We start from the raw sequence: 24,926 nt of genomic DNA on the forward strand, positions 1-24,926 counted from the left end.
CGATACAGAGTAAAACATTCAGTCGTTTATCATTTTGTAATCGAACACTAGAGTTCAAAATACGGTTCGGTATCAGAGACAGAGGAAAAGAGTTGATTGATTGCCACTAATAATAGAAGGGTAGACATCAATTCACCAGCGTATCGGAACATGTTATTGTACTTAAAACAATATGAAAATACAGAATTGAGACGTCTTAAGAAAATATGGAATGATCAAACCTGTTTAAGGTTTCTGCTCCATTGCAAACTAAATATCAGTATTTTATAACCTGTAATGTGTATCGTGTGCTAAGCATTTTAAATGTTACAAGGATTTCTAGCTACAGAATAGATACAAAAATGGGAAAGAAGAACATTATACAAGCTGTGGTACTTGCGGATGATTTTGTAACTAGTTTGACACCGGTACAAAATTTATATCCAAGTATATTGATGCCAATAATAAATGCACCGCTGCTGGATTATTTAGTAGAGACACTTGTTAAATCCAGAATAGAGGAATTATTCCTTTATTGTAGTAACTACGTAGATTTAATAAAAGCATACGTAAAGGAGAGAAAGTGGTTGAAGATATCGGTTACTTTGATTGTATCAGATACTTGCACGTCCCTTGGCGATGCTCTCAGAGACATCGACACAAAAGGTTCGATACGTGGTAATTTTATTCTGATAAGAGGAGATGCATTCATTAACGCCAATCTTACAAGTCTTTTAAGTGATCATTGCGCAAAAGTTAAAGAAGATAAGGGTGCGACGATGACTATGGTGCTGAGGAACTTTGGTTCTTTGAACGAATCTTTGTTAAGACGAGAGGCGTGCTTACTTGTCTCCGATAAAAGTAGTAAGAAGATTCTACATTATAGTAAGCTGAAAAATGATGAGAAGAAAGTGAATTTGGAATTAAACTGGTTCTTGGATAACAGTGAAATTGAAATTAATGCTTGCTTTCTGGATACTCATGTTTACTTGTGTTCACCATCTGTGCTTCCATTGTTCTCTGACAATTTTGATTTCCAAGTAAGTTATTTAACTGCCCTTTATCTCAACATACATCATAGATGTACACGTAATTGCTAAAAATTACAATAAAAATAAAATATAAATATAAATTATATATTCTTTTTTTTTTATACTAACAGACTATGGAAGATTTTATCAAAGGAGTTCTGATGAATGAAGAAATTTTAAATTCTCGGATTTATTGGCAGCAATTGAATCCTGAAGATTATAGTTTGCCAATTGTATCATGGAACGCGTATCATATTCTTAACAGAGATATTCTGAACAAGCATAGCTTTCCGCTTACACCAAACGGTATTCCATTTTTAAAGAATTTCATATCTATGCCAAGAAATGTTTACAAACACAGAAATGCCACCCTTGCTAAGGGTTGCATGTTGGAGAAGGATAGTATATTATGCCAAAACAGTACACTTGGGAGTAATACTTTTGTCACAAGATCAGTTATTGGTAGTGACTGTCTGATAGGTTCCAATGTAACAATTAAGAATTCATATATCTTATCAAATAGTAAAATCGAAAATAATTGCAATGTCGCAAACAGTGTGATATTTCCCTCTTGCCTCGTTAAGCAAAGTACAAACATAAATCGATGTATATTGTGTCCTAAAACAATTGTGGATACCTCAGTGGAATATATCGATTCTATTTTGGAATCACGAGATGACAAGCTTTCTGCAAGAAAAATGTCAGAAATTATTGACGCTGATAATGAATTCCAGTTCTTTGGCGATCATAATGTTCTCATAGAATGCGATAATTACTCTACAGATACAACTAGTAGCGATGAAGCATCCGAATGTAACTCATCGATTCCAGATGACACGAACATGTTCTTATCAGAAGTCATCGATAGTTTATTAAGAGGTTTCCAAGATCAGCTCAATTGTGACAACTTAATATTAGAAATAAACTCTTCAAGATACGCATACAATGTTACTATGAGTGAAGTAACGTATAACGTTATTAAAGCTATATTAAGTTTACCTTTTCACGATCTATCAGAAAGAACAAATCAAAATTATCAGAAGAAATTAAAAGTTATGGTAACTTATTTTTATCCGATAATACTCAATTACGTTAAAACAGAGGATGCACAAGACGATTGCTTGCGTGCCATAGAGGAGGTTGCAAGTACAACGCAAGAACTATTACCATTTTTAAAACACCTGTTACATCTGCTTTATGATAAGGACGTATTGTCAGAAGAAAAGATTTTAGAGTGGTACGAGTCTAACGATAAAGATGTAGATGAATTCCAGAAGAAGGAAGTGAGAACTGCGATAAAACCATTCATTAAATGGTTGAAAGAAGCTGAAGAGGACTCTAGTGAAAGTGAAAATGATTAAATACTTGCTAAAGTCTTTGATTATTTAAAGAAACTTAATTTCACGCAGTATGCAGAGTGTACTATAAAAATCTTCTAAACATCTTCCTCCAACAAAATACATGCCTTTACTTTAATTTAACAATTCCATGATAATATCGCAAAAAAACCAACACGATATAATAATTACAGCCTATTAATATATTAAACTGATTCTAATAATTATTTGATTGCTTAAAGTTTTCTTATTCTTTCTTAATCAGCATAATTTAAGTTTAAAGTTGGCGCCATTACTTTAAATAAATAAAATCAGAACGTTCGCGCCATCTCTGTAAAAAGTGCTGAAACTGGTCGCACATCGTTATCGACCGCGAAGCGAACTGCCGCGCTACTGGCGCCATCTCCGTGGAAAGCGCTGAAACTACTCGCCGAATAGTTCCACGTGTCTCCGCGAGATGGCGCCACCAGTCGGTCGGTAGTTCACTTCGCTGTCGATAACGATGTGCGACCAGTTTCAGCACTTTTTACAGAGATGGCACTAGTAGTCCAAAGTAGTCTACTTTGCTGTGCGACCAGTTTGAGCACTTTTCACAGAGATGGCGCCACGAGTAATAAAAAAAATTAAATTTTGTTCAAGTTGTAATATTTAATTCAATAATATCTTTAACATTAATTCTTATTCAATTTTTACAGAACTCGCTACTCAGATCTATGCACGTTATATATAGCAAGATATTTTTCAGAAGCGATATAGTGTCTTTATTTTTGTGTTAACGTCTTTCTGGAATAGTACATTTTTTTTTGAGCAACAGTGGAAGTGATGTGTAAATAAATTATATATTGCGAACCATTATGCGTATCGATTATACAGACCATATTAAAACACTTTGAATGACACATTAACAAGAGTAGAAATATAAATTACGATTCTGTAGGCAAAATAGTGTCGATTAAGTTATGCCAAGCTCGATGCCGGTGATCTGGAAACTTGATTGCATCTACCCAATGTCGTAGCCTTGCTCCTTTGCTATTACAACTTAGTTCGAGCCCACCTAAACGAAAATAACGCTGTTTACATAATAGAACATGGTATATTGAATGGTGTAACCGTTTGATTGGTAAACGAGAATATATTACCAAGGTAATCGTTACTCTTGCCAAAATCTTTATCCCACACCGTAAGGCATAACGTGAGTTTCACAAGGTCTGTTAATCGAGTAGAAAACGTGAACTCTTCGTTCCATTCTGGATTCAACGTTTTCCACTTGATAGTTGTACTCTGTGTGTTACGACTAGCGATCTTCTTCGACGCTAGCCTTTTAGCAGTGATTCGCGCGATTGAATAATCGAAGACACGTTGCCGATGATTGTTCGTCTCGTTTTCTATAAGGCACAGCTTGACAAATGGATCAGAGTATCCGTTACTATCCATAGGAAGAAGATTTGTAGCTTGGTGAACTGTAACCATCAACGCTCGCCGCCTTGTACAGTAACTTAGACTCACTTGGATCTGCCCTCGTCCACTGGAAAATACACCCCAAGCTGCCTCTTCGTTGTCCACCTATGCCAACGTCGAGCTCTTATATCTTAGTGTCTGCAATAATGTAAGTAAAGTCGACCGTCGCGAAAAATTTTAGGCGCGAGAAACATTCGTCAGAACGAATAAATTGAGATATATTTCATTCTCCAGATGAATATTTATTACGTATGAAAGAACGAGTTTTGAGTGCGCATAAAAAATGTATTTAAACAAAGTACCTCTGGTCTAGAGCTAAGAACCTAATTCAAACTATCTGAAATCGTGACATGCACCTGATGCATAGTGTTAGAAACAAACGTGAAACCAAAATTGAAGTTCCAATTGCATATACTTACCGCATAATGATTCTGGAGTGGAACGTTATAATGTTTCATTTGACGTGGTTGTAACTCGTGCAGAGGGAACTTCGCCTCTCCTAGAAAGTCTTGGCCTGTTGGATCGTCCTGAAGGATCAGGATGTGCAGCGCCTTGCCGTTCCACATCTATCGTAAGAAAAGTCAATGTTTTACAGTATAATCTTCGTTTCTTTAGAAGACGCGATCATCGTTTACTTTCATAAACAGTTTGTATTCTTCGTACATCGATTTCTGTTATTCCGTAGAAGTTCAGAGTCTCGTTGAACTCCGGATCCCGTGTTTTGTGGACCGTCTTTGTGCGGAGTCGTTTCGTACTCGCCACCGTGTCTATTGGTAATATGTTGAGCTTGCAGAACGGATCGGCGAGGCCCTGTATATCCATTGGCTGTAAACCTCGTGCTCGTTCCACTTTGCATTGGAGGCACTGAACTGCTGGGTCGTATCGCAAGGAGACTTCTAGAGTTCCATAATTTTGTTTTGCTTCTGTTTTAAAAGACAGTATAATCGTTAGTTTCATTTCATTCCCATCTTACTAGAGATCAGATTGCGTCTACCCACCGTACTCCAGCATTTGTTGCGTCGAATCGATTTGATTGTTGCTGGAGAGGCTTAATAAGGGGTTCCCCTGTTCTAGACGGGATTGATTTCCTTCCTGGTTCGTGTTTTTCTTGTGCATTTGAAATTGTTCCGGGATTTGTTCCACTGATATAACTGTCGTCGTTGGTGTTGTTGGAACTGTCGTTGAATTCGGTCTGCAACGTATCAACTGATATCAGCTAAACCTCTACTCTTTTATTTATCATTTTTACGTACCTTAGAGATTGTACCTGTGAGTTTTTTGATTGATCGGACGAATTGAATTCTACTTGTTTAGTAGCCTCGTTCAAATCGTTAATGTCATTTAATTTTTTCTTCTCCTCGATAACTTCATCCTCGAACGACACGCGCTGGTCAATCTGGAAATCGTTGCTAGATCTTGGAGTCAACCGTGGACGAGGACTTGTAGGGGATGGTGAAAGACGACTGCATTGGGACGCGATAGAAAGAGTAGATTTATCCAGTTGATCTGAACATTCTTCGCGACTATTTAACAATGAAAGACCGTTCGATCGTTGCCCCGATGATCTGGACGTGCTACTAGTCGACTGGGCTGAGTTTGATAACGTAGAATGAGTCTTGTTGGCAATGTTATCCTGATTTCTTTGTAAACTAGAGAATGAACTTGATTGTCGTCGGGCTAACGCTAAGCGCCGCGTTGTCTCTTCGTCGGAAGAAGAATCTTGAGGCTCTGCAGAGTCCACTGATTTATTACCCCCAATCGTCCAAGTGGATGTCTTATGGGCAGATCGTGACCATCCTCGTTCCTATATTTTCAAGAGAACGTTGTATTAATTATCTAAATAGGTTTTTCGTGTACTATTTTCGTTCGATATACCTTTTTTTCAGGCAAAATGTACTTGGGCATTCCTTTGATAAACCAAGCACCGCTTTTCTTCCACATTTCTCTAGTCTCGGCACAGATGCGACAGAGATATTGTTTCTGACTACTGTTCGATCGTCGAACGATTCGTTGCATGGTGGTTCTCTCCTGTGCCTTCTCTCTTGTCGTAGAAACATTCGAAAGCGTCGGGTTCAGTTCGTTAGTCTCGATGCCACATTTCGGGCATATGTACTTCCGGCAATCCTTACAGAGGTTTGCAGACGCGCCTAATACCGTGCCAAATTTTTCACCGCAAAGAGCGCAAGAACACACGCAATGCGCAGTTCTGGAACATCGGCTGCTGCAACCTTTCCTCTCGTTCAATCTTGTCGCGGTGACAATGCACACGTTGCGCTTCATATTCTCCAATCTCTCTACCAATCTGCCAATTCTCTCTTGTTCCGACAGATCTAATGCCTCGGCTCTTTGAATCACCTAATCAAACGCAAAGGTATACCGATACTAATTCGAGTTAACACCCGATTAAAATGAAAAACGATAAAGTAGGGATAAATTTACACCTGTATGATCGTTTTTTGTTCCTCTTCCGTAAGTACAAACGATTGGGCGCATCGGTTCGCGCCGCTTGAATAACAATTCGAATAACCGCCCCATTTTGAGTCCAGGGAACCAGTTTTTACAGACCAGCCTGTTCGCAACCTAATTGTTCAATTTCATTAATCGATATCTAATTAAATATGTTGAATGCAATTTATATAGATCAATCTCGTAGATATATTTATACTCACTTTGCTCTTAATGCCAAGTGTCTATCACTGGGACAGACCCATCTGGTTCCCCGGCCTGCATCCTTCACTGTGATGTCCATTCTTTTCTTTAACTCGGCAGCTGTTTAATTCGATAACTCTACTTCCTTTTCATTTCACGCCGGTATTTCCGGTACTCGCGTTATTCACGTCTGTAACATTCCTTTCGTGATATTATCCTAGGCGAACCTTGCAGCCGCTAACACCAATTAGGAATTTCAATCATTTCTAGCTCTTAACAAAACTCACTCGTGGAAAAAAATACTTACAAGCGTGCAACACGTTCTTTTGCGCTAGATTACATTTTCTTTATACTCGTATAAAATCAAATAAATTTATTATTAAAAATTGGACGGATGCATCTTTGAATAAAAATAAAAGGCTATGTTTAAGAAGAAATTTTAGAATAAATATTATTTAATATTTAATTTTTCGCTCAAATTAGTTGTCTCGTTATACCACGAGTATTAAGAAACGTTAATATCGAAGGAGACAAAGTTTAAAAGAGCAAGCTCTCGCTTAAAAATAGACACGCAACAAGTACTAGCTACACTTCTGTTGCTGTATTATTTAAGTACCCAAAGGGAAACTATATTTGAACCTAAATCGATAATTCAACGGTTCACTTACTACGATTCTTACTTTCTTAACGCATCGTTCCAATACATGCGTGAGTATATAAAAAAAAAGGGAAAGAAGGCGTTCAAGTTCGACATAAATTTTTTTCGAAATTAAAAAGGAACAAACTGTAACCGGATCGACTAGAGAATTGATAAATTCCTACTGTACACGCGTTACATTATTGAAACGATAAAAAAAGAAAGTAAAACGTGCGCACGCTAAATTAACAGCAAATGGAAAAAGAAAAATTGCATGCAGCATGGCCAGATTCGAAACGATAAGGGTCGTTACATCGTGTACATCGATATGTCTGCCGGACAAAAAGAGAGAGAAACAGAAAAAGTGGAACAGAGGGGAGAGTTGTTTCCTGACGCGTGGCAATGATATCGCGATAGGAAAGGAAGAAAAAAGAAAATAAGCGCGAAAGTCCTACGCTGAAGGGCGATCAATCGGAGCTCGTGACGCGAGCAATCATTCTTCACCGGCTGTTTTGTTAAAGGAAATATGTATATATATACGTACACTCAATACGAATGCGATAAGCTCAGTTCAACCAATGTATTATTCAATTTATTATTATTTAGCTGTTTGTGATATGCGACACTTGAATTCCATGTTTCATCTGGACTCTGATTTGAATATAAAAGTATATAACGTGTCGAATGCAGCGATGAAAGTGGAAATGAATGATTTCTTAATTAAACTTCGCTCCGTGCAACCTGTAACTGATTAGAAGCTGGATAATTTCTAAAAATCAGACACGATAGCAGAGCTCGAACTTAAACATATGATACTTTGTATTTTGCGTTAACGTAACCGATTTGCCGATTTTAACGGAAAATGATCGACTAATAATCGAAATAATAACCAACGAGCATAAAATTGTTCCGAATCGAACATTAAAATTATTTCAAATCATGCGAGATTATACTTACGTGGATATTTTTAAAGGTGGAACGTTTGATTTAAAACTGAACACCCGCTTCGCATTGACATAGTTACTGGGTTGCTAGGTGATTTATAAAAAATTACAAAATTCGTAGCGCACGGTGACGTTAGCGGTTCTAAATATTCTCCAGGATATGGTAGTGGTACAGACAAAACGAACGAGCGCAGAGTTGAACTTACCACGGCATCAGCTAGCCGACAAGTGGAATGCTATTATCGGTGAAACTAGCGTATGGCTCCGGTACTCTTTCGATACAGGCGCAGAAGGGTGCGAGTCATGCGTACGATTCACAGGGATGTATCTAAGAGGCTCACCTACAACACAGCATCTCCCGATTCGATTAACTAAAGAACAGGAAATGAAACGGCCTTGTACCTTATGTTTATATCACGTAAAACCACTTGTTTCGTTCACTTTCGTATCGTCCGGACAAAACAATCGCAACATCTCGTGCGGTTCAATCTATAATAATTGAAACGTAGCATAAATAAAGTATTAAAAAGGTATAATGGAGTTGAGATCGCTTTAAAGTTTACGCTATTCTTCTTTTCTCTTTTTCTGTCATTCTAGCGAAGGAAAGGATGATGCGTTTCAGGTAGAACAACGGAAATTCGTTCAATTCTGAATAAGGTGTGGCGTATAAAAAATGTAACGGAATGAAATGTAATCTCTCAAGTTGGCCCTGTTCTTCCTCCATCGTATACACACGCGCGTGCGTATCGCAAACGTGTAGAAATGCGTGGGCACAAACGTATATCGTGATATCTGTATGCGTGTAAGAAAATCAATTACTTACTACAAATAAACTAAGTAATAAGAGAGTGAAATTCGCATGCAGGAAACTGTGAAACAATCTGTGAGTAAGTTAAAGAATAAAAAAGTAGGAAAGTATTTTTGATAAGGTCTTTTTAAGTAAAATTTGCCTTGGAAAAAAATTAATTTTCTTTATAATTAATAATTTCTTTTATACTTAAATATATCATACATAAGTAACAAAGATTATTGTTTAATTCCTTTGCAAATTAATAGATACAACTACTTTATGTACACTACTAAGACAAATACCTATCGATGTAATGTAATATTTCAAAACAAACTTCAACCATGATAAGAATAATAATCATCCATTCTAAACGGATATGATGACGATCACTTAAATGGGTAGCTAAAATTCCCACAAGCTCCACGCAATGATTCAATTTTTCGTTTATGACCTATAGAGTAAAAGTAATTACGTATTTACAAATTGCTATGATTTATGGTAAGAAAAAAAAAAAAAAATGATTTTTTATATCTTACCCTTGTGCGCTTAGCAATGTTAAAATATGAACAAATTTCTTGATAAAGACGTTCTAAGTCATCTCTCTCCCAATAAAAGTCTGGAGTATCTAGTAAATCTGAGCTTAAATTAATTGAATGCCGCAATGCGAATAGTTCTCCTTGCTTTTTTAATACTTCGTGTCGTGTCATTCTAAGTTTTTTGCCAGCCTTTAAATCTTCGGTAACAAACTCTATGGAATCTATATATTTATCTAGGGATGCTTCCCATATACCTAACTTGACTGACTGTGCCATTGCATTTGAAAAGGTGTATTTATCTAAATCCGTTGCATTTGAAGCTAACATGATGTTACCATTCATTATACGACTGCTTCCCCTATAAAACATGAGAAGAATAAATAAAAATCTATTATAGGCGTTGTTTTTACATTTATAGAATTAAATAATTACAAATATAATAAAAGTTAAATTTCTTCAATTATTACCCATTGTCCATATAACTGTAGCTCATCAGCTCACTCTCGGCTTGTATAACAGACTTTGTGTAACTATTTTGTTCATACTTTTTTAAAAACTGTATTAGATTCTCACATTCGAACTCAGAAATATTCCACATCACAATGGTACCTTCTCGGAAAAAGAAGATTTCTCTTGGTTCACGGTCTATTTCATACTTTGCTACAGCATGTATAACATCCGGTAATGCTGCAAAAATAATCTAAATAAAGCACAATAAAATAACGTATAAGTATACAATATAAAATATAATATTTTCTATGTTTTTTTATATTACAAACATAAGCTAAGTGTTATAATCTATCTCTTTTTATATGCATCTCAAAAATTTATTTTAGGACAAAGTGAAAACAGAACGATTGAAAATCGATATAAAAATACTTGAAAAATATTATTATATAAAATTTGTTGTATATAAAATACTTCTGTACATAAAGGATTGTAAAAAGATTACAATATTTAAGATATTATTATAATGAATATGCATAAAATTTTAATTATGCAGACAATGACATGAAATCAAAGTTACATAAAATAATATATGGAATGAAGAAAATTTTTGTTTGGACAATTATTAAAAAAAATATGCGATATATATTAATCAAATGTCATTTCAAGTAATGATATTCAGTAATGTACCACCTAATGTATGTTGAAACTGAAAAGTACTCTCATCCCATATATTATACAATAATATGTTGTATAATTAAGATTTATCTTTTAATCTATTAGAAATGGACTGTCACATGCACCCAATCCACTCGCAACACCACCCTCATTAGCAGTAGCTAACTTTGTCCGTAACATATGACCACTTTGCTTGTTAATATATACATTGTTTTCATCTGCAATTATAACACCAAATATTCCTAACTCAGAAACCAATTCTTGTGCTTCGGTATTCATATTCTCTTCAGGCCTAATCATATAACTCCTGTGAATCGGAGGATAAATTTTAGTCATAAGGATCCAAGCAACTCTGTCCATCTTATTCTTTACAGATTCTAAAAAACTTTTTATATCCAATCCATATTTGTTGTTGCAACCTCCTTCCCGCTGAGGCTTTAACACAAATCGATGTGGATTCGCAATTGCCATTTCTATAGCAGCATCTCCGTGTTCATCAAAGTCTAACGCATAAAACTCTACATAAAATAATACAATATTTTAATTTAAACCCTGTAGTCATTTATCGAAGTAGCAAATTAATTCTCTTACCAGTGAATATTTTGTTGATCTCTGCGCATGTTTGTTCATTTTTTAAAAACTTACTAATTACACCTGGCTTGGTAAGAGCCTGCTGAACTTTTTTAGTTCCTGCTAAATGATATTGAATAGTGGGGCATTTGATAGCTAACGATCTCTCTATCAGTAATCTTATTTCCCATTCTTTTTTTGTATGGTATTGTCCAGGTTCATATCCACATCTATAATACACTAGAGATACGATAAAATTATCTACTACCAATTCCTTCTCATCGTTTAATTCAGCAGTGGCTGCTAATTGCGTTAAAGTTCTGCGAATGACCTTGATATTTGGATTTTGCTTTCGAATCTCAAATTCGTGAAAACGTTGGTCGCATATATTGTATGTAACGTCCTCGACGACAAACAAAATTACCGCACTGTAAAGAATTATACATTTGAATGTATCGTTTCGTTTACAAAGAACGATCGCGATCCGGGCGAACAGTTTTTAGGCGGAATTGGCCTCCTATTTTAAAATTACTGACGAGAAACTCCTAATATTTTACACTTTCTTATTATCCATCATTATGTCTGTGATCTAAGTTCGATTTCGATGTAAAAGTCATTCGTCCAGACCGCTCCTTACTAAATATATATTTCAATTTTTCTGTAAATGAACTTTAAACATAAAAAAAAAAAAGGAAAACATACTGTTGATTGCCATATATTTTCCATGCTTCGATCATACTTGAACATATTATTTGTAACGCATTATTTTCTGGAAGATTCTCTATTTCTTTGTGGTAACCAAGTTCCATTAGGACGAATTTATGTAACTCGGTTAAAGCAGGTCCTAGCCAACCAAAACCGGAAGCAATTGTGTTTATTTCAATTTGTTTCCAGCAACAGTACGGTAAAAATGCATTATTTTTATCTTCCTCTATACAAGCTGTGTTCAGCATTAAGTCCGAACGCAATATACCAAGGGATACTTTCTGCGCGGGACCACCTTCGTTATTTATAATTTCATAAATATCAAATAACTCCTTCGTGAAATTGTCGACTTTGATCGTTTCTTTTAAAGTTTCTTTCAGGAAATTGTAGTCTTGAGCAACTCTGTGTATAAGTACATTCAATACAGTCTGCATCTGGCAAGCTTTTTCGAATTCTTTTCTCGGGAACGGTGATGGCATCAGGATGAACGGTGCAAATTGTAGAGTGTTCTTATTAAAATTTTTTTTCGACCTCATACACACTCCATGCATAAGCGCCCAATCCTTTACCTTTTCTATCAATTCTCTTATCTCGTCTGTCGACGGAGGTAAACGAAGAATCGACTCCATAATTGTTTCTTATTCATAGATTTTTACAATGGACCTTTCAAATCACAAATTTCGATGATAAGTGCGAAAGAATACATACGATTAATCGTAATTATATAAATTTTTATAATTATATAAATTTATTATTCACTCTAATCAATTAAATATTAATTTTACAATATACCGTCTGGACTTAATCCTTGAAACAAACAATTTAATAGATCATTGTTTCGGTGGCGAGTATTGGAAAATATAATGATAAAGAGATTAGATTAAAAGTATTCACCGTAAAATTCAAATAGTAATCTCAAATACTTTGAAAACTATAGAACTAACGACTCATTACTAAACGCCGTATACCGCTATGACACGCCATTTGAAAAACGGTGTAAATATTACCATAAAGCAATATATACGTCTGTCAATAACGAAGGTATTAGTCCAAAAATAAAGTTTAACGTACCGAAAGCGGTATACGTGGCAATTAAAAAGAGTGGGCAAAGATTTGAAAAGAATCATACGAAGGTATCGTTAAATCGATCCCACGACAGCATTATTTTCAAATATGTAGAATTTACCTATTGCGCATACAGTTTCTAATTTACATAAAAATACATACGCAATTATTTCTACATAACCTTCATTTCAAGCACACGATAACGATATTTTTTCAAGCAAATCTGGGAGGAGCTACGATGTACTATTTTAAATAACTGCTTACTGTTCTTAATAGGCGTTCGATACGTGTTTTGAGAAAGAGGATCTTTGCGACTCGTGACTGCTAACTGGTACTATTGCTTTTCGCAAAATCCAACTAGCACGAAGGCGATTACAAAATATTATCAGATACCTTGTATAAAATACGAGTTATCTTTTCATATTAGAAAGATTAAGTCCTCAATTCTGGTGCTTTGCCCGATACTATCGAAAATGAAGTGCAATATCCAGATTAATGGTGGTAATACTAATAAAATCATGTCGATACCCAAATCAAATCGAATTAACGTACTCGGATAACCTGGCATTTCAATTTCCAACCGTTCTGGATTGCAGATCCTGTGTATCATTGAGCACGAAATAAGATATTTTTTTTTTCGGTCTAACAACCGAGTCAAAAAAGTACGTTTAAATACTCGATATTTTCGCCCTCGATACCGAGTACTTTTCGTATCGATACTCTCACTTGCGATATATAGTTGATATTGGGATGGAAAGTACTCGCATCGATTGACGCGAGTATCGATACGAAGATCAATGAAACTGAACGTGATTAGGGTAAAACAGGTTAAAGTTATATTTCAGTAGTTATTTATATTATCGTTTCTTGTTATTCTCACTTTATTATTTGACTTTATCTCTCCTTAGCGTTTTTAAATGATACTTTTATTTCCTCTTAACCCATAATACGTATATTCATTATGTTTCAGCTGGTAATTAATCTAGAATTGCATGTATCACGCATCTAACTTGGATAGAATGAATTCACATAATTTATTTTTTGCAGCATACACACTGTTGGTGGTACGATGTTAGACCTTGTAAGCATTAATTCCAATTACTAGGTTTCTTAATTTACTAAAGGTCATATGAATAAAGTAGCACAGAAGATCACTTCAAATTATTATTGTATGTTAAACTGTTTCTTAAAATTGTTCAATGTACGATGTAAGATTAGTAAGATAATGTAATGTGATAATAATAAAAATATTTTTAAAAATACATCCCTTAAACACCAAGGTATACTAAGAATTTTAACTTACATCCTAGGTAGGTATCTTTCATTGAATTAGGACTAAGTTAGCTAAATCAAATGATGGTGTGAAACGATACAAAATTAATGAATTTAACATTTTATCTTATTGTTTAGAAGTCTGTAAACTTTCTTGAGAGTTTTTCGTGTTATCAACTCTAACATAAGTACATAATGTGACTGTAAAATCCTATGTAAAAAAAATCTCTTAGATTAATCAAATAATTCTGATATACTTACAACTGGTCAAGGTAGCTATTGTACTAGGTAGATATAATTGTTGTTGTTGAAGACCTTGCACTAAAGCTTCCAAATTATATTCCTCTGAAGTAGCCAATGCTTTTACATTCCATGCCTATTAACATGCACATTTTATCTATGTATTTTTAATCATTTATAACAGATTGTACTTTTTGTAACTTTTTAAATTATTTTTTTAATTCAGGATTCATGAATATTGTCTTGCAAACATTTCCAAACTTTCTAAGATCATATTTTATCGTTCGTTCGACATCAAATAATAATTTCTATAACGAAGGTTAAACTTTGTAAGCTGTTAACGTTTTCTATTTTTCAATTATACTTACATCATGTCGTTCTTCGTCGGTAGAAAGAGATTTTCTTTTCTTCGGCCTTTTCTTTAACTGACCAGCAGAATAATTATTTTCAGACTTATTCCCGGCTACTTTCAAACTGGACTTGGTCTTTTCGAAAAGAACTCTGGTAGTGTGCAATGTATTGTTATGGTTGTTCCATAAGCTGAATTTTGTCATACGTCTCGTTAATACACGATCACACGATAACAAAATGGTATTAATTTTCCCACAAGTATCAAAGCTAATGTTCCTCCTACACATCAGTGTAACACACCTTTGTACCGTGCAAATCATTTTGAAAAACTATTATTTCTAATAATAATTCAACTAACTATGCACACTTTCTTTCTTATTAGGATTAGTGATATTTCTAGTAACAAGAAAATGTAACCGGTGCCGCAAACTTACAACGTGGTTTCCATTAATTAGTTCTACACACAAATTGCAACGCTTTATCAAAGAAATCAGCAAAAGGCGATACTTCCTGTTTAAAATACTTGAACTTAAAAGATGTTCCAAGTGAGAACTTGTACCTATGGCAGTTTCTGGAAGAATTGATAAGTAGTACTAGCGGTTGCCAATAGAGGCATGGTAGATATAAAAGTATATCTAATTATATCTTTTGCTTTTTATTATCTTTTTATGATATGAAATGTAACGATGGCAGAATTTATTAATGAATCTTACTCTCGTTTTTCCATTTTCCGCTGAGCAATACCACACCTGCTTATATAATAAATTCGAGAATAAGCTGAAGCAAAATATCTTATAGTTTAACAATGCATCATGAAATTATTAACTTATTTATCAGGAAATGGAATCCATTCTGATTCTAAATTAATTTATTTAAAAAATTTGGCAACACATTCCTCTTTGATATAAGAATTTTTTAATACAAAATTCCTGATAAGTATTACAATTTTCAGTAAATAAATCATTATTTATAATTGTAAACACAGTGCAGTAATGTATTGGTAATTAGTAAATACTTTATGTATTTAAAATGAATGTTATAAATGTTCTATGATTAAAATAGATTTATATCACAGTAAATTGTACAACGCATTCAATTAATAGTATACTAGATATTCGAAAGAGATTTAATTATTGTCACAATAAAATTTAAGTTAAGAATGTAAAATGAAGATACTGGAAATTGAAAAATGTGTTATAATGATAAATTACGTGTGCAGTAATACTAGATGACCCGCTATAATCTCCATAATCTGTACTTTTTGATTTTCCAATGTAACTTTAAAGATAATACAAAATATGTTTTATAAAAAATTATAAGTTTCAGTAAATTATTCACAGAGATTATAAATTGCTGTATAAACGCCCTTAAAAATATATAAGTATTAGTATTATCAGAATTAATGCATAAGTTCTAGTTTATTAAATCCATAGAATCATTCGTTATTTGATTTTTAGATTTTTTATCATTATTAAAGAATCTAACGAATGATAAATAGAATAAATAGATATTTACATATTGGATTGTCTGTGTCAAGTTGTACAAATCCTTAAACTGTGAATACCTTATATTATGGATATAATAGTAAATACTTTATGCCCCTTACATCATTTATTTTACATAAATTTTATATCTCACCCAAAAGTGATTATATTATTTTTATTTACAGTACTATGACACCATTTATCAAAAAAATAAATGATAAAAAACAATATTAACGCAAGTTTGTAATAATTATTAAATTTGTTGTTACAGAATTGCTTATAGATTTTGTTCAATAATTTTCTAGTATGTGGTGGGACGAAAATATTAAATATCGAACGCTATAATAAACTTTATATGAACTATTTGAATAACGTAACTGCTTCAATCACTGTAAATTGCGTTTCCTTTTAAATAAATAAATTAATGGTATAATTTGAACACTGAATTATTCTGAATATGTACATATACTGCTTTCCGAATGTTTTAATACTCTAAGGATTACTAGTTATATAATCTAAATATATATGCAAATCATACATTTTATAATTTTTGTTTCTAACATAAAAATGTTTCTAATTGTTTAAACGTATGGGTATTAAAAGTGCATATAATTTTAATTTTTATAAACATGCATTGCCATTTATAACAAAAGTATTAATATCTTTTTATTCGATCTGTGGTCTGTACTCCTTATTAACAACATAAAATTTGTGTTTCTTCCCAAGCAAACCCCATATAACGGCAACATTTTCGATGATCAAATTAAAAGGAATTGTTGATATTGCTCCACATATGCAAAGTATAAATCGAACAATACCAAATCGATATAAAGAAAATGATTTAACCACACCAAATACGTACATGTAAATATTTACTGCACCAATAAAAGCACATAGAAAATCTATAATTGGTGGACAAGTGATTGGATAAATTCCAGCTAATACAATATTAGCAGTAGAAAGTGGCAATGTTACCCACGAGTAACAAGATATGCCTAGAAGCAGCTTCTTATTTAATGGAATAGCTTTGGAATGTACAACAAGTAATATACCTTGCAACCATCGTTTTCTTTGTTGTATAAAGTCCCATAACGTAAATGGCGATTTTTCCCACATTTCACCATCTACAAAATTGAATGTATACCCTTGAGTAAATGCTTTCATAGCAAAGAAACAATCCTCTGCAATGGATCCATCTACCCCATTATTGAAAGAGACTTGTCTTTCTGCACCCATCTATAATAATCAAATTATTTTTGTAGTGTCATGTAAAGTTATTATAGCTAGAGACAGGATCAAGTTCAGTACCACATATTCATAGGTTGGAATTAATTCCAATACAAGAAAAATTTCACTTGAATCTATTCACAACATACTTTATCCCATCACTAGATATAACTAAAAATAAGATTTATCTATAACAAGGGTGTGCAGGATTTCAAAATCATAGAGACTCTATGTTCAAACTGAATAAATATGTGAATTCTATTTTTCAAGAAATTTCATACCTAAAAGTATTAAATATATTATAAATTATATTTATGATAACAGTATAGTATAGTATTCTTTTGCTGGCCAAGTTTTTGAGTTCTTGCATACCCCTATAACTCCAATGTAACAAATAATTACTTGAGTGACAACATATGAACCTTTCATACTAAAGAAAGGTTTATGAAACATTGTAAACTGCAATCGTAACTTTCCCATGTCGTCTGCCACTCTAAAACTGTCTGCTAGAGTAGTAATCCAATTAACAACATCTTCGTTTGCATATGTTATTAACCCTTGACCAAACTGATGTTTTCCATCCAATACAAAATTGAGTATTCCACGAATGGAATTTTCAGTCAATAAGGTTTCTTCGTCAAGATGAACAATCCAATCATTATCTGCTAATTCATTCACTGAATTCTCTAAACAATATTGTAAAGCACGAGCCTTGAACAAAGCACCACTACTCGTGCAATAATTTGGTGGCACCACAATTTCTCTAATCCTCCTGTGAGGGAATAATCCAATCGGCTTATCGCTAACTACTTCAATTTGGAAATTTTCCAAGCCAGTCTCTATACACCTGTTTAAATTTCTATTCACATTCTCTTTCACTAGCAGCGGATAATCTCCACGTGTTACTATTCTAATGCAAATAAACGGTGCAAGCAAAGGCGAACCTTTCAAAACAATTTTATCTAAGAATGCATTGTATATCGTTAATCCCACAAAGTTAAACAAGGTTTGAGGGAGCGAGAGAAATGTAAGTATTCGCAACAAGTATAATATAAGTGCACCAAAAAATCCATATTCAATCCAAGGATCGAATGCTTCCTCTTTATTATTATTCCAACTAATTCCTCCAGTGATCAGCTCAAAAGCAATTATAATGATAAACAGTAGACAACAGTGTAAAATATGTTTTGTTACACTGTTCAACATTATTTCTGAAAAATATAGAATCGACAAAATTAGTTAAATTTCAGGCATTATTACTACTACAAATTATAATATATTCGAATACTTTCGACGATAATAGATGATTCATAAATAACTAATATGTTATTTACTTAATATTAACTCTCTGAAAATTATACAACGTAAGAATACTAGTACTTGATAAATATTGAAAGTATTCATTCAGTTAATTAAAAATGTTATTCCATTTATGTGGTGTACCTTTCTTTAGCGTGGCCAGATGTTAGTGCAATATAACGTTAAAAATATGTATTTCTCGGCTCATTGCCAATAGTTGCAAATAAATATAAAGGGAATAACACGAGAAATAGGTTACAAACCGGTACGGATGCTTATATTCGTCAAGTCTTATATTACAAAGATACTTTCATAATTTCAACAACAGTCTGACAAATTCCTCTGATTCGCAGAATAACGTACATTCACGCATTCTTCGACTGTTTTATACAGGAAATGACTAAAAATCGAGATAAGGAAACTAAAAGATTCTTTAGTAGAGTGATAAATATTGAAATTTGACATTAAGGTACGTACACACAGTCAGTCTCTGGTGGTTTGTAGGTGTACCAATACAAAAGTAGCCAACCAATGAAAAATGATATCACTAGGTAGAGGTTATGTAGTTTATGCATAAAACCACTTCCCTCTATCGATTTGCCAGTTATGGTTCGTGGTTTATTGTTTACTACTGGTTTGTATATTTATCATTATCATTGTTTGGAAGGTCATTGACTGACAGTTTGTATACTGTATTAAGTACTATACGAGATAGTGTGATGACATTATAGGCTTTTAAACAGTTTTCAATGGTATCACGATTTTCAAAGCATAGTTCTATTCCGCAGACAAATTTCCAATAATACAAATGTCGATGATGAGATTTAATGAAAATGGAGAATAAAAATATGCCATTAATTAATCCGTGGAATACGTTATCTACTATAACTACATTTGACAGAGGTATGTCTATACTATCTAATCACGCATTTTTTAAATAAATATCATATGACAGTTGTAGCATATTAGAATACTATACTTTAGTTATGTTTTCTTAATTATCTACTTAATTATCATACTATAAATTCTTTAAGATAATGGTTCTGCAGTTAGCCTTATTACATATGTAACCGTAATTCCATTATTATTTCATTTATTTTGTTAATACTTTAGTGTTTCGTGTTTATTGTTAGGTAATAATGCACGATCAACAATACGTCTGGATAATGACAATAATCATAACAATGGACAAATTGTAAGCATAGTTACCGCTTCTACGAGTCTTTTAATTGAATCGCTTGTACAACAGCTGTGCATGTTGTACGAGAGTGATCCACGATGGAGAAAAAAGTTATATTTAGGTAATACAGTTACGTTCCTTTGATTGATATTTTAAACTACTAGTAGTGTCGAATGCTTGTAATGTGACATATATATTTTTTCAGCTATTTGTGATAAGCTTCACGAATTAAAATTAATTGATAGTTCCTATAGTATGATAGAATTTGAATCGTTAAGACATCAATATCAACAGGCGTTCAATCATTTGTTTACTGTTGCACGTACCGCAACAGGTTGTGAAAATGTATTACAGGTTCCTAAGTAAGACTAATTGGAAATTATATTCATCAGTATATGATTACCAGGAAATAATCTTATATATTTATTTTTTGCAGTCCATTAATAGCTCAGTGCTCGCGGTATGTTAGAGAGTTTAAAGAAGTAAGCTTTATTGCTTCTGGAGGCTTCGGTTATGTCTTTAAAGCTTTACATCGTCTTGACGGTATCGAGTATGCTATTAAAAAGATAATAGTACGTTCCGGACAAACTAAAAGTATAATGCAACATCTTGAAGAAGTGAAAACCCTTGCCAAATTAAATCATACTAATATAGTATCATACAAAGGTGCATGGATCGAACCAGTGTTATCTCAAAATTTTCTACCACGTTTACCAGCTTCAAATTATACACAGAGCAAGTTAAATTCTATAGAACACAAAAAGAATAGTAGATATAAGTCGTATACAAATGAAGCTTCTGCTACGCAAAGTCAACACAGCACTTCTGATACTAGGAATAGTCATGATCCAAGAAAAAGTGATAAACAAGATATGTTATTAGAATACAGAGAACAAACAAATTGTAAATCAGGTATATATGACCATACCTAGCAATTATTAATTCATTACTATCTTTTTGAAATATTATTGATTAATTATATTATCTGTTATCACAGAAGAGCAATTACTCGAAGAACATATTGTTAAAAGAAATGTAAATAGAACTACCTCAAATAGTATATCTTTTAGAAGTGATGGTGAATATCAAGATAATAAATCAGAAAATAATACAAATTACACTGACAGTAATTCATATGAAGAATGTAGTAATAATAAGATGCTTTTACCATATACTTCTCAAATGGTATGTATATGCTAATTGGATCATATTTCACAGAAACGAACCAATCTACAGAAATTTAAAGTTTTATAGTACAAGAAATATAGTATAAAAAATAAGAAAAAGATGATTCTACTTAAATTCTTGTGATAATATAAATAATATAGATATTACAGCTATGGAAGCCATTCAATGTTACATATACAAAATAGGCAAAATATACTGTACATTCATTTTTCCTGTATGAATAGAAGGATTATTGATTAATTCATGAAATTTCTATGGTTCCTTTTTACTGAACTTGATCTAATTATTCCAACTTTATTAATTATACCACTTCATTTTTATATAAGTCTTTTTACTTTAGAAATACTGTAAAAACTTTAATACATTCGTTTTTAAAGAATGAGAAATACACAATGTTATATATTCAAATGGCACTTTGTGAGAAAACACTTCAACAGTGGCTAGATGAAAGAATAGAGATGACTCCGCAGGCAATGATCATTACAATTCTAACACAAATTGTTTGTGGATTAGATTACATACATTCTCGTGAAATTGTGCACCATGACATAAAGGTACATCAAGAGGCAATAAAAATTAGAATAAAATAATTAAATAATCTTTACCCTATTCCTTAATAATTTACATACTTTTGTATCCACTTTAGCCAAGCAACATATTTATTTCAACCTCAGGTCAACTTCAAATACAGTTAGGAGATTTTGGATTAGCTTGTCCATTACGAAAAGAAAATCATCATTCTATACTTGGAACACATATGTATGCAGCACCAGAGCAGTTACAAGGAAAATGTGATCCAAAGGTGTTTTTTCAACGTAATATTTAGTGTATATAAAAGATTTGTTCTATTTTTTTCACAAGTTTTTCCACAGATTCTGAATTTTTCCTTTTAAAAAAAGAGTTAGAACTTACTTGAACTTTAAACGACTATGTCAAGGCAGTGAAAAAATAGTATATACTAAATATTAATTTTTGCAAACTTTTAAGTTAATTTATATACATATGATTTTTCACAGAGTGATATATACAGCTTAGGTATAGTATTGCTAGAATTATTAGTACCTACGAAAACACAAATGGAAAGGATTAAAATAATTGGTAATTTGAAAAATGGACAAATACCGACGGCCTTGACTGCTACTTATCCTAAATGGGTATGCAATTAGCAAACAATACTAATATTTTTGTAAGACTATACTGGAAGGTAAACATGATCACTTTTATGCAGGCTTATATAGTAAGTCAGTTAGTTCAAGAAGACCCTAAAAAGAGACCCTCGACGAACGAATTGCTTGAAAATTTAAATGAAGATAAAGATGCGACGATAACACGTTTAAGAAATAACATTGTTGAAAAAGACGATGTAATAAAAAGGTTACAAGAAAGGATATCAATTCTGGAAGAAATAATTATTAATCATGGTATATCATTATCAGATGTATAAATTATTTACATTTATTACATTGAAAGGAAGCAATGTGAACAATATTTTATGAAGTATTAATTTCTTTCACATTGTGCATAAAGAATCGAAATAATTAACATAGAAAAATTCTTCTTCAAATGGTTAGAAATTAATTAAATTTATTTTCCATATAGTATTATTTTTATTTAAATTAATTGTGCAGTAATGATACAGAAGTTAGGTTTAGAATATATCTTCTATTATTGTAAAAAATGAATGAAAGATAAGAATAGTCATATGCATATATGTATATATGTATATTAGAAAATTGAACTGTGCATTTGTTAATTATGTTTATCACATAAAAACTTGTGTTTAATAAAGCAATGATAAATTTTTATAATTAAATAACAGATATCAATCATTACTGTTATTCTCTTTAAAGTTTTAATTTCTATATATTTATATCTCTTTCTGCACTATTACATCTAATAATGTTTTTAGTTGCATTCCAGCTTTTATTCTATCGAATTGTGGTTCGGGATTAACACACTGTTTAATTAAGTGTTGTATGTTTGGATAATTTTTTAATATATCTTTAGGTATATCATGTAGTAGACCACCAGGAAGTATACTGTTATTTAGATCTAATGCTAACAATATCTGGAAATGTAAAATATAAGAATATAAATCTCGTTTTCTTATTTAAACTATACTTGAGGTGAAATTCTCTTTTATTCAAACTACTCAGATAATCATATGTCCTTTCTGTCATAGTATACAGACAGCAAATGATTACTATGTAAACACCAACCTTGCATATTGCGTAATAGTTGTGATCACTGGTTTTATGACTACATATGTCAACATGAGAAAATGCCAAACATTCTGAACAACTAAAATCTTCTGTATTTACTTGTAACTGATTCCATGTACTTAATTTTTCTATGAAGTACAAATATTATACTGCAGTTTATTTGTGTTAAGAAGTACTGAAAATTATTGAGTTAAAGATTTTGTTACCTGCAGGCACAATATTTTTATCAACAACAATTACATTTTCTAAATCCACAAATTTTACATTATTATTTGCATCAACTGCAATATTATCAGCAGATACATCAGTTAGATAAAAACCAAAATCCATACTTTTGTAAGTAAACTTGTAAGCAGCATCTAGAAGGCTTGAAGCTATTTTAGCCCTACTTATCCATGGTTTATTATAATAAACGATTAGTGGTAATCCACCATATTCCTCAACTACAATTCGACCACAAGCACCAAAATATTTTGGAACTGGCCAACCTTCTTCTGCAGATAATATCTATAAGTAGAAATATTATATACTTCAGTTCTCAATTATTTAATGCTTAGCACTTTAATCTTTTATTACTATTTTTTTCATTAATACATGGACTCTGAAGTTCAACAAACTAGGTAACTGAAATATAAATTCATACAGCTACTAAATAATTCCAAATAAATATACATATACCTGAAGAAGAAGAGGTTCTGGATTAAGAAGTGTTAATATCCAAATATTAATGGCAAGAGTCTTTTTGGCAATATTTTTATTGTTATGATATATAGGTTCTAAAAGATTATTTAAATGTTCAATAGTAGGACATAGACTCAGGCGATTGGAATTATCTTTTGCAAAATCCAAATGGACCTCATTTTCAATGAGTTTGTGAAAATCAATGTTATCTTCATTATGTATCCCTTTTTCATTCAACGTACAAATACTAGAGAATGTTTTATTTTCGCACAGTGTTCGATCCAATTCATCTAATTCAAAAGATTGTGCCAACTTTTTCAATACAATCTTCTCTGTTTTTAAAAATCCAAAGTACACATTTTTCACTCCAAAAAGATAAGCGAACGTGGAGTAAAAGTCATGCGGTGTGATATCCACCGTATCAATGTAACTGCACGCAGAAGTACCGTAACATGCTGGACACTTATGTAATTCTATTAAATGGTTTATGTTTGGTCGAAATGTAATAATTGCAGACCATTTCAAGGTTACCAAAATTATTACAAGTGATAACAGTTCCCATTTTTTAAACTTTAGTATGTTGTATATATATGACAAAATCATATATGTATCGTATCGAATTATTTTGTGGTGGAAATATAAGTTTTTAACTAAGAAACCTAATCCATATTACATATACATATATTACATTTAATACTAGGTTAAAATCTCTCTCTTTATTCTTCTACAATAAGAGATTAGAACGCAGTGGAGGTTTTTATATAGGTATACACGAAATACACTAGAAGAAAGAAGTTTTTGCGATTCTTAATCACTTTTTACATTCTTAAATATTTTACATAAATAATGATTAACATATTCATTGGTAAACAAATATCGAATTTTATCAAAAAAGTTTCATGCTGTAGCCAACCAATGCCAGAAGAGTCACGAGGTGCCATCTAGATTAAGTTAGG

General features: G+C 32.4%; 6 protein-coding genes across 9 annotated transcripts; 2 read left to right on the top strand and 4 right to left on the bottom strand.

Moving 5' to 3' along the window:
- Positions 1-223: 223 nt before the first annotated feature.
- Eif2bepsilon (eukaryotic translation initiation factor 2B subunit epsilon) lies at positions 224-2,454 on the top strand. Its single transcript, XM_076893955.1, has 2 exons — positions 224-1,019; positions 1,142-2,454. Exons 1-2 carry the CDS (start codon positions 342-344, stop codon positions 2,369-2,371), a joined length of 1,908 nt encoding a protein of 635 aa, XP_076750070.1. The 5' UTR covers positions 224-341; the 3' UTR covers positions 2,372-2,454.
- Positions 2,455-3,084: 630 nt separating this feature from the next.
- On the bottom strand, positions 3,085-6,760 carry LOC143423234 (rabphilin-3A). The gene is made up of 9 exons (XM_076894404.1): positions 6,475-6,760; positions 6,247-6,385; positions 5,681-6,160; positions 5,059-5,609; positions 4,804-4,997; positions 4,469-4,728; positions 4,225-4,371; positions 3,487-3,910; positions 3,085-3,401 (listed from the first exon to the last, which is right to left on the bottom strand). Exons 1-9 carry the CDS (start codon positions 6,552-6,554, stop codon positions 3,271-3,273), a joined length of 2,406 nt encoding a protein of 801 aa, XP_076750519.1. The 5' UTR covers positions 6,555-6,760; the 3' UTR covers positions 3,085-3,270.
- A 2,290-nt stretch (positions 6,761-9,050) lies between these two features.
- LOC143423237 (glutathione synthetase) lies at positions 9,051-12,424 on the bottom strand. Its single transcript, XM_076894411.1, has 6 exons — positions 11,759-12,424; positions 11,078-11,484; positions 10,612-11,004; positions 9,829-10,048; positions 9,362-9,719; positions 9,051-9,276 (listed from the first exon to the last, which is right to left on the bottom strand). Exons 1-6 carry the CDS (start codon positions 12,388-12,390, stop codon positions 9,115-9,117), a joined length of 2,172 nt encoding a protein of 723 aa, XP_076750526.1. The 5' UTR covers positions 12,391-12,424; the 3' UTR covers positions 9,051-9,114.
- A 4,114-nt stretch (positions 12,425-16,538) lies between these two features.
- Egh (beta-1,4-mannosyltransferase egh) lies at positions 16,539-19,191 on the bottom strand. Of its 2 annotated transcripts, none has more exons than XM_076894409.1 (3): positions 19,063-19,191; positions 17,803-18,611; positions 16,539-17,409 (listed from the first exon to the last, which is right to left on the bottom strand). In XM_076894409.1, the coding sequence occupies exons 2-3, from the start codon at positions 18,604-18,606 to the stop codon at positions 16,840-16,842; spliced, it is 1,374 nt and encodes a 457-aa protein (XP_076750524.1). In that variant the 5' UTR covers positions 18,607-18,611; positions 19,063-19,191; the 3' UTR covers positions 16,539-16,839. The 2 variants fall into 2 exon arrangements, with proteins under 2 accessions (XP_076750524.1, XP_076750523.1); XM_076894408.1 differs by lacking the exon at positions 19,063-19,191 and adding an exon at positions 18,844-18,997.
- Positions 19,192-19,511: 320 nt separating this feature from the next.
- LOC143423235 (eukaryotic translation initiation factor 2-alpha kinase 1) lies at positions 19,512-22,511 on the top strand. Of its 2 annotated transcripts, none has more exons than XM_076894406.1 (9): positions 19,512-19,602; positions 19,833-20,000; positions 20,085-20,241; positions 20,316-20,791; positions 20,877-21,064; positions 21,394-21,621; positions 21,714-21,869; positions 22,084-22,221; positions 22,296-22,511. In XM_076894406.1, exons 1-9 carry the CDS (start codon positions 19,527-19,529, stop codon positions 22,509-22,511), a joined length of 1,803 nt encoding a protein of 600 aa, XP_076750521.1. In that variant the 5' UTR covers positions 19,512-19,526. The 2 variants fall into 2 exon arrangements, with proteins under 2 accessions (XP_076750521.1, XP_076750522.1); XM_076894407.1 differs by having other exon boundaries at positions 21,445-21,621.
- Positions 22,512-22,900: 389 nt separating this feature from the next.
- LOC143422746 (divergent protein kinase domain 2A) lies at positions 22,901-24,616 on the bottom strand. 2 transcript variants are annotated; one of them, XM_076893633.1, is made up of 4 exons: positions 23,968-24,616; positions 23,622-23,796; positions 23,287-23,417; positions 22,901-23,135 (listed from the first exon to the last, which is right to left on the bottom strand). In XM_076893633.1, the coding sequence occupies exons 1-4, from the start codon at positions 24,571-24,573 to the stop codon at positions 22,935-22,937; spliced, it is 1,113 nt and encodes a 370-aa protein (XP_076749748.1). In that variant the 5' UTR covers positions 24,574-24,616; the 3' UTR covers positions 22,901-22,934. The 2 variants fall into 2 exon arrangements, with proteins under 2 accessions (XP_076749748.1, XP_076749747.1); XM_076893632.1 differs by having other exon boundaries at positions 23,496-23,796; positions 23,968-24,615.
- Positions 24,617-24,926: the final 310 nt, after the last annotated feature.

This window comes from Xylocopa sonorina, chromosome 4 (assembly GCF_050948175.1).
Source record: "Xylocopa sonorina isolate GNS202 chromosome 4, iyXylSono1_principal, whole genome shotgun sequence".
NCBI lineage: Eukaryota > Metazoa > Arthropoda > Insecta > Hymenoptera > Apidae > Xylocopa > Xylocopa sonorina.

What these genes read in the sequence shown, in the direction of transcription:
- LOC143423237 (XM_076894411.1), bottom strand. Translation starts at nt 12,390, where the DNA reads ATGGAGTCGATTCTTCGTTTACCTCCGTCGACAGACGAGATAAGAGAA. An exon ending in TACAGTTATATGGACAATGG is followed by an intron (nt 9,720 to 9,828) that starts GTAATAATTGAA and finishes CATGTTTTATAG; the next exon opens with GGGAAGCAGTCGTATAATGA. An exon ending in ACATTGCTAAGCGCACAAGG is followed by an intron (nt 9,277 to 9,361) that starts GTAAGATATAAA and finishes TTTACTCTATAG; the next exon opens with GTCATAAACGAAAAATTGAA.
- LOC143423235 (XM_076894406.1), top strand. Translation starts at nt 19,527, where the DNA reads ATGAAAATGGAGAATAAAAATATGCCATTAATTAATCCGTGGAATACG. An exon ending in TATAACTACATTTGACAGAG is followed by an intron (nt 19,603 to 19,832) that starts GTATGTCTATAC and finishes GTTTATTGTTAG; the next exon opens with GTAATAATGCACGATCAACA. An exon ending in TTGTGCACCATGACATAAAG is followed by an intron (nt 21,622 to 21,713) that starts GTACATCAAGAG and finishes TATCCACTTTAG; the next exon opens with CCAAGCAACATATTTATTTC.
- Eif2bepsilon (XM_076893955.1), top strand. Translation starts at nt 342, where the DNA reads ATGGGAAAGAAGAACATTATACAAGCTGTGGTACTTGCGGATGATTTT. An exon ending in CTGACAATTTTGATTTCCAA is followed by an intron (nt 1,020 to 1,141) that starts GTAAGTTATTTA and finishes TTATACTAACAG; the next exon opens with ACTATGGAAGATTTTATCAA.
- LOC143423234 (XM_076894404.1), bottom strand. Translation starts at nt 6,554, where the DNA reads ATGGACATCACAGTGAAGGATGCAGGCCGGGGAACCAGATGGGTCTGT. An exon ending in ACGGAATAACAGAAATCGAT is followed by an intron (nt 4,372 to 4,468) that starts GTACGAAGAATA and finishes TTCTTACGATAG; the next exon opens with ATGTGGAACGGCAAGGCGCT. An exon ending in CACTCCAGAATCATTATGCG is followed by an intron (nt 3,911 to 4,224) that starts GTAAGTATATGC and finishes ACGTTGGCATAG; the next exon opens with GTGGACAACGAAGAGGCAGC.
- Egh (XM_076894409.1), bottom strand. Translation starts at nt 18,606, where the DNA reads ATGTTGAACAGTGTAACAAAACATATTTTACACTGTTGTCTACTGTTT. An exon ending in GTTCATATGTTGTCACTCAA is followed by an intron (nt 17,410 to 17,802) that starts GTAATTATTTGT and finishes TGATTATTATAG; the next exon opens with ATGGGTGCAGAAAGACAAGT.
- LOC143422746 (XM_076893632.1), bottom strand. Translation starts at nt 24,573, where the DNA reads ATGATTTTGTCATATATATACAACATACTAAAGTTTAAAAAATGGGAA. An exon ending in CAGAACCTCTTCTTCTTCAG is followed by an intron (nt 23,797 to 23,967) that starts GTATATGTATAT and finishes TTCTACTTATAG; the next exon opens with ATATTATCTGCAGAAGAAGG. An exon ending in ACTATTACGCAATATGCAAG is followed by an intron (nt 23,136 to 23,286) that starts GTTGGTGTTTAC and finishes TTACATTTCCAG; the next exon opens with ATATTGTTAGCATTAGATCT.